Source organism: Aplidium turbinatum, chromosome 3, assembly GCF_918807975.1.
Source record: "Aplidium turbinatum chromosome 3, kaAplTurb1.1, whole genome shotgun sequence".
In the NCBI taxonomy this organism is placed as follows: domain Eukaryota; kingdom Metazoa; phylum Chordata; class Ascidiacea; order Aplousobranchia; family Polyclinidae; genus Aplidium; species Aplidium turbinatum.
The window spans coordinates 48,028-55,124 of record NC_137474.1 but is presented as its reverse complement, the minus strand read 5'-3'; the positions used below and the strand labels follow the sequence as shown (position 1 = coordinate 55,124).

Here is a 7,097-nt window from a genome sequence, read left to right as displayed (position 1 = left end):
AAAGTGCCTGGTCAACTTGTAGTGGTGGGTTCTCTCCAAGACATTGGTAAACGTGGGAAGTATCAACTTGGGAGGGTGCATGAGGTAGTTCCACAAATTAGGAAAGGGAAGCCTGTGGTTCGTAGAGCTAAAGTTGCCGTCAGCAACTATGATGAGAGTACGGGGAAAGTGAAAGTAGACTACGTGTTGAGGGTTTCGTGCCTCGCCCCCGTAAAGAACACTTAAGTTTTAGGGTTTGAGCCTGGTTTTGCCTGCAGTGGCCGACCCTTGTCTGAGCCCAGAACAGTCGGTTATTATCGCAACCATTGTATATAGCGTCATTTTGTGTGTAGGCTACCTATGGTACCAATTTCATGTATCGTCGCGTATTATTCTTATCGCTGTTCATTCTTTGCATGCTCTTTGTATTTGCGTATTAACTTAAACGTGAGTGATTTAAACAATTTGTGTATCGTGTGTTTTTATTCATTGGCTCACAATTGTCCTTAAATTCTTTTTTAGTTATGCCATGTTAGACTGTCATAACTAGGGGCCGCTATGTTACGGACAATTTTCATATCAAACGTTATATAAAACCGTTCAGGTCTACTGAATCTTGGCGTCTGACGTAATGGACTATTGCTAAAAATGAGCAGATTGCAGAATCGTTTGCAAGACCTGTAAAACATTTGCAGCTGCAGCATAACATTACATCATCCTTAAATCTTTAATTACTTGAACAAGTGTAAGCCAAACTTGAGCAGGTGTGAGCTAGACTTGAACAGGTGTTAGCCAAACTTGAAACAGGTGCTTGAATAGTTTATCATTGCTTATCATTATTACGTCACATAAAATGCTTAGTTGCTTACGTGCGATTTGGAATATTGCAAATTATTCTCTCATTCGTAAAATTGTTGCTTGAAAGTTAGTCGCATATTTAACTGTTTTGCTTAGTGCTGCCAGCTGGACGAAATTTCCGTCTTTTATCTAAGTAGTTTGTATTGTAGTGACAAGTTTTTAGTGGTGTATCGCGTTGCACCCCATTTTCGACAGCTTTGAGGCTATTTTTACAGAAATACAATTCTTGAATAGACGTTTCCTGAAGAGTGTTTCTTTCGGTCATTACATACAGACGAACGGATCCAGGAACTTTATGTTACAATTTTTCCACGAAGAGATTATGGTTTACCGCTGTGACCAAATACATCGAACTTTTTTGTCATTAAATTCCCAAACTACATTGGCTTCTTCGAGACAATGACAAATGTAATTGGCGTTTTCCTTCCCTTCACCAAAGTGTGCAATGGCACTTACGAATTTGTATTTACATTCAGCGCCATTTGCATCCTCAAGAATAAAAATTTCATCTGCTGTGACACATTTTAAGTAGTTTTTCTTCTACGTTTCTGTTAACAATGAGGTTATGCATTATAAGAAATAAATTTCTGTCCAGTTTTGCAATACCTTTGTCGCTTTCCAGCCACGATATTGGCACATCACATGGCATAATTACAAATTTAAGCGCTTGCAATGCAACGTTCAACCAAAAGGAGTTACCTACATTTACTAAGCCAGGAGGAAGATTGCTAACAGGAGTTCCAGATAGAATCATTAAATCGGGATGAGCTTTGATAGCGTTTGTAGCGATGTAATATATCATTCAATGTCGATAGGTTGTGAAAAAATCAACATCCAAATTTCTTTGGGTAAGCTTTCCATCGCTGTTGTTGCAGAAAATATCCGCTGTCATGCAAACGGCCACTCCACAAGTATTGTTGTCTGGTTGCATCAAGATGTGTATAGTGTCTACGGTACAATTATCCTTACATAGCCCGTAATCAACCAAGACATTTAATAAACAATCTACACTGTCACGAAAGAACTTTGAAACATCACTGGACATGTCATTGTTAAATCAATCATAGCAATGTAAGAACTCCTTTTGGATGGAAAAATGTAACAAACGAAAATGACCATTGCACAAGAAAGGAAGAACGACGGGTCGCAGTTTGTCCTCGTTTTCTATCATGGCCATTTTGAAAAATTTTATTGACTTTACGGGTGTCCCTTGAAGAAGCTTGCTTGTGGAATCGCAGTCTAAAGCCCCTATGGCGTTAAAGTTGCTCGGTTCATTGACTTTTAGCAAAATGTAAGCGTCTACCAGACGTTTGCTTAGCCAACCAACGGCCGATGGATTTGTATAGTGCTTTTCCAATTCGCTCTTGATTTTCCTACAGGGGTTATTACATGCCGTGAGTAAATCTAGCCAAGACACTTTGTGGTTTTTGTCTATTACGAGAGCGGTATCAGATAAACAGTTACGATTTATTGCCAAACTGTGCCACACCTTAGTTGAAAATTCCTTCATGTACTCGAAATCTTTTCTTATAGCAGTCCAAAAGTCATTTATCCGTGTGTCATTGTTGTAACCGTTATTTGGCTTTATTAAACTTAAAACTCGAATCTGCAAAATAAATAATCATTCTATAACACAACTCAAGTTAACAGCAGACCAGCTGAATCAACACCCTTCACTCCAACTTGCACAAACTAAAACTGCGAACAGAAATACAATTTCACCAACAGTGAACAGTGAATCAACACGTCGGCTTCAGGCACTAGCTTTAGGCATCAGAGCACTTGTTCAATTACAGCTCATTCTCCCCCATATAAAATTGAACAACACTAAAAAGTTGAAAAAAACGAAGAGGATAATTGAAACTTAAAATTACAATTGAAGGTACGCCGTTATTACAACACCTAATATTTACAGGTGCCATAGCATGAAGTTGAACACAAATTATATCAAACGTAAGGCACGGCACCGTAGTAATCGACAGGTTTGCGTCTCCGTTCAGAGCGGCGCAGCTTTGGAGTGACAACGCCATTCTCATTAGTTTCGCTTGGTCCATCATCAGGCTGCATCGTTTCTGAAGACGACGGCTCGGAGGTGTTACTTTCTCGAGGTACGATGGACAAGAATTCTGGAGTAGTAACATCAGGTTCGGCGAAAGATTCGCTTTCAGAATTACACGCCGGATTTACAGCAGCGTCGTCGGCAGACCTGTTGCATGGTGAGAGATCTCTAATAGACACGGTGGTTTCATTTCCATTGCTTAAACGAACGTGATCATAACCTGGGTTTGCTTCAAGCAGTTCCACTTCGTCCACTAAAGGATCATTCTTATTACGCACGTGTCTTTTGACGTAAATTGGACCTGGTTTAAGCCACGACGGAATAGTAGTTCCGTTGACCGAACGTCGAGCATGCTGGAAGAATCGTTGATGAGGTGTGCAGTTGATCGAAGTGCATAATAAGGAACGGATTGAATGCAGGGCATCGGTCAAAACGTCTTCCCAATGGGAAGGTGGCAACTGACGAGATTTTAACGCACATTGGACCGCCTTCCATATAATTCCGTTGTATCTTTCACACTGTCCATTTCCTCTAGGATTGTAGCTGGTCGTTCGACTGGCAGCTACCCCGTGAGAGTGCAGCCAAGATTTTAATTCTTGAGATTGAAAGGAAGACAGCGATCGGAGTGAACATATGAACACATTCCAAAGGTAGCAAACAGTTCCATTAAACACTTGATTACTGTTGTTGGCGTCATGTCGGCACATGGGAAAGCAAATGGAAATCGGGAATATTCATCGACGATGGTCAAAATATATTTATTTTTCGTTGTGTTGGGAAGAGGTCCTTTAAAATCCAAGTTGAGTCTTTCGAAAACTTGGGTAGCCTTTATTAGTTGAGATTGGTCCGACCTGACAAAGCGTGGTTTCACTTCAGCACATACAGAGCACTTGGAAACCATGTCTCGTATTTCTGCTACGGAATAAGGAAGATTCTTGTTTCGCACGAAATGAGTCATTCTAGTAATGCCGGGATGACACAGAGCAACATGAAGCTCACGCAAATTTTCTTTACTAATTGCATCACAGAATGCACGTGTAAGTGCATCGGGACCTACATTTTCCTTCCCTGGTCTGTGTAAGACAGTGTAACTAAATTGAGAAAGTTCAATTCGCCATCTAGTTATCTTTTCGTTTTTTATTTTACTTGCGTGTTTGACGTCGAACATATACGATACGCTCTTTTGGTCTGTGATTAATGTGAAGTGACGTCCGATTAATAGGTGTCTCCATTTGCGCAAAGCCTCCACGATAGCATATGCCTCCTTCTCCACAGCAGAATGACGCTGTTCACCCGTCGACAACGTTCGTGAGTGAAAGGCAACCGGGCGTCCATCTTGATTAAGAGTCGCAGCAATAGCAAAATTGGAAGCGTCAGTTTCCACGGTCAAGGGTAGGGAGTTGTCGATAGGATGCAACGAAGCTGTAGCCAGCAATGACTTGATTTCTTGAATGGCTTGATTGGCGCTTTCTGGCAGAGGCAATGAAGCTTTGATAAGCGGATGTATTTTGTCCGAATAGTTAGGAATCCAGCGTGCATAATAAGCAAATAGTCCAACCAGGCGCTGGAGCTCTTTGTGCGTTTTGGGTACTGGTAAATCGAGAAGTGGTTGCACTCTGTCTGGATCTGGTTTGATTGACTGATGTTCGATTTGATATCCTAATAAAGAAACCTTTGATTGAGAGTGCTGTGTCTTCTTCTCGTTTATAGTTAAGTTGGCTTTCAACGCGGCTTTAAAAAATTCTTCCAAGTTCCGATCGTGATCAGCTTGGTTCTTCCCAGCAATCGTGATGTCATCGAGGTAAGGAAAGCAGCCCTTTAAATTGTTGCTTTTGATGAACCAGTCAATGACTCGTTGAAATTCGGGAACGGCATTGGTTAAACCGAACGACAACCGTCGCCATTGATAGGCCTACAAGCCAGAGCCCGCCTGGAAAGCGGTGTATTCTTTATCCTTCGGATCAAGTTCGATCTGGTGGTAAGCGGACTTTAGGTCGACAGTGGTAAATACTTTATTTTTAGAAAGTTCGGTCACAATGTCTTCGATTAGTGGTAATGGATATGCATCAAGCTGAGTGAAACGGTTAATAGTTCTGCTGTAATCCATGACCATGCGCCTTTTCCCTGATTGCTCGTTTTTGACAACCAAAACCTGAGCCCTCCATGGAGAATTGCTGGGTTCAATCATGCCGTCTTGTAGCAAGCGTTGTGTTTCTTCATGAATATAATCTCTGTCTTGTTTGGAGTATCGTCTGGCCTTATCAGCAATAGGATGGCAATCTTGTGTTAAATGGTCGAAGGGCTTAGGGTGAAGCGAATTCATTTTTGGTAAGGCGTTAAGAGTCAGCACAGGACGATGTCCATTGAATTTAAATACAACGCTTTTGTGTTCTTTAAAAATTTTCTCTCCGATTATTGCATCCGTGGCCAAATTGTCTAAAATGTTGAAGGAAACATTCGAATATTCATTTTTGTTTACGATCAAGGTAGCAAAGCATTGCCCTAAGATTGGCAAACGAACAGATGTTTCGGCTAAAATTACTTCGCCCAATGTTTGATGAATTTTTAAGGAATGTTGATCGACAAATCTTTTGGTAACGTAGCAATCTGATGACCCCGTGTCCATCAATGATTTTGCAGTAAAACCGTCAATTAAAACATCACAAAAAACATTGTTATTGTTTTGCGTTGCTGAAAGATTCGCTGTAGCTAGTACTGAGCTTCGGATGGTGTTCAATTTGGTGCGCTGTGATTGTTTAGATTTAGAACGAACAGAACGTTGTTGACAGACTCTCGAAAAATGTCCGATTTTGGAACAGTAGTGACAAACTGAATCTCTTGCTGGGCATTCCCTTCTGGGGTGGCGAGCTTCTCCGCAGAAATAACACAGTTGCTTAGCATAAGCTGCCTGAAGAAGCTCTGGTTCGGCGCACTGCGGTTCTTGCTGACTGGAAAGTCGTTCCTGTCTGTCTGGCCACTTCCACGCACATGCACCGCTGGACCCCATGGAACTGGTTGATGTTTGATAGGCCTCAGCGTTTGCAATTGCGAGCTCTTGAGCACGAGCTTGCTCATATGCATCTTGAAAATCCAGACTTCTGTTTTCTAACAATCGTTGGCGTATCCCGCTCGAAGACAGACCGGCAATGAACGCATCTCTCAATAGTCCGCGACGATGCTCCTCGGCGGTCACAGTGTTACATTCACATTCTTTACTAAAATGTTCCAGGCGCAAAACGAAATTGTCTATTGTTTCACCAGGTTGCTGTCGACATGTGCGCAAGCGATGACGTGCAGCTACGATATTCTTAGGCTTTACATAGAGACCCTTCAGGATAGTCATGGCCGATTCGTAGTCTCTAGCACTTGCTATACTTTTATAAACCTTCGGGGACACCATGTTGATTAAAACTTTCAAATTGTCTGGGTTCAAATTTGCTGCAGCCAAAGCTTCTAAATAGTGATTGAACGTCTCAAGCCAATGTTTGAATCCGTCGACTGCTGACGGAGCACTTGGCTCAGTTTCCAAACGCTCAGGTTTCAAGACCTTGTCCATGTTTAAATTATAAGTTTAATAAATTGTTGTAACCGTTATTTGGCTTTATTAAACTTAAAACTCGAATCTGCAAAATAAATAATCATTCTATAACACAACTCAAGTTAACAGCAGACCAGCTGAATCAACACCCTTCACTCCAACTTGCACAAACTAAAACTGCGAACAGAAATACAATTTCACCAACAGTGAACAGTGAATCAACACGTCGGCTTCAGGCACTAGCTTTAGGCATCAGAGCACTTGTTCAATTACAGCTCATAGAGGTTACAAATAGAGGTAAATAGAGGTCACACATAGAGGTTACAAAAGCAGTGTTTTTATAAACAGCCGATGTGGACATGGACTCACTTATGATATTGACGTATCGAATATGCTTTTTTGATTCATTGTTAGTGTAAAACCCAGTTGAACGACGTTTTTTTAGTTTTCCAAATTTAGAAACTACCAGACTAGTGCAATGGTTTGACTCATCTTCAATGTTTGGTCGCTTTTGTTTTTGGAAGAAATGTGAGGTTTTCTGTAACCTTGGTGGATATAATGTGCAGAGTATATTTTTTCACTAGTTCTGATTTCATTTTCATATTGTTCCACAAAATTATCGATACTTACAACTCGCTTTCCTTTTAAATAAATTTGTTTCAA

At 41.0% G+C, this 7,097-nt stretch overlaps 1 protein-coding gene across 1 annotated transcript; it reads right to left on the bottom strand.

Annotated features, from left to right (window-relative positions):
• Nucleotides 1–1,894: 1,894 nt before the first annotated feature.
• On the bottom strand, nt 1,895–6,452 carry LOC145765988 (uncharacterized). Its single transcript, XM_082577640.1, has 4 exons — nt 4,827–6,452; nt 3,579–4,712; nt 2,791–3,249; nt 1,895–2,443 (listed from the first exon to the last, which is right to left on the bottom strand). Exons 1-4 carry the CDS (start codon nt 6,450–6,452, stop codon nt 1,895–1,897), a joined length of 3,768 nt encoding a protein of 1,255 aa, XP_082433766.1.
• Nucleotides 6,453–7,097: the final 645 nt, after the last annotated feature.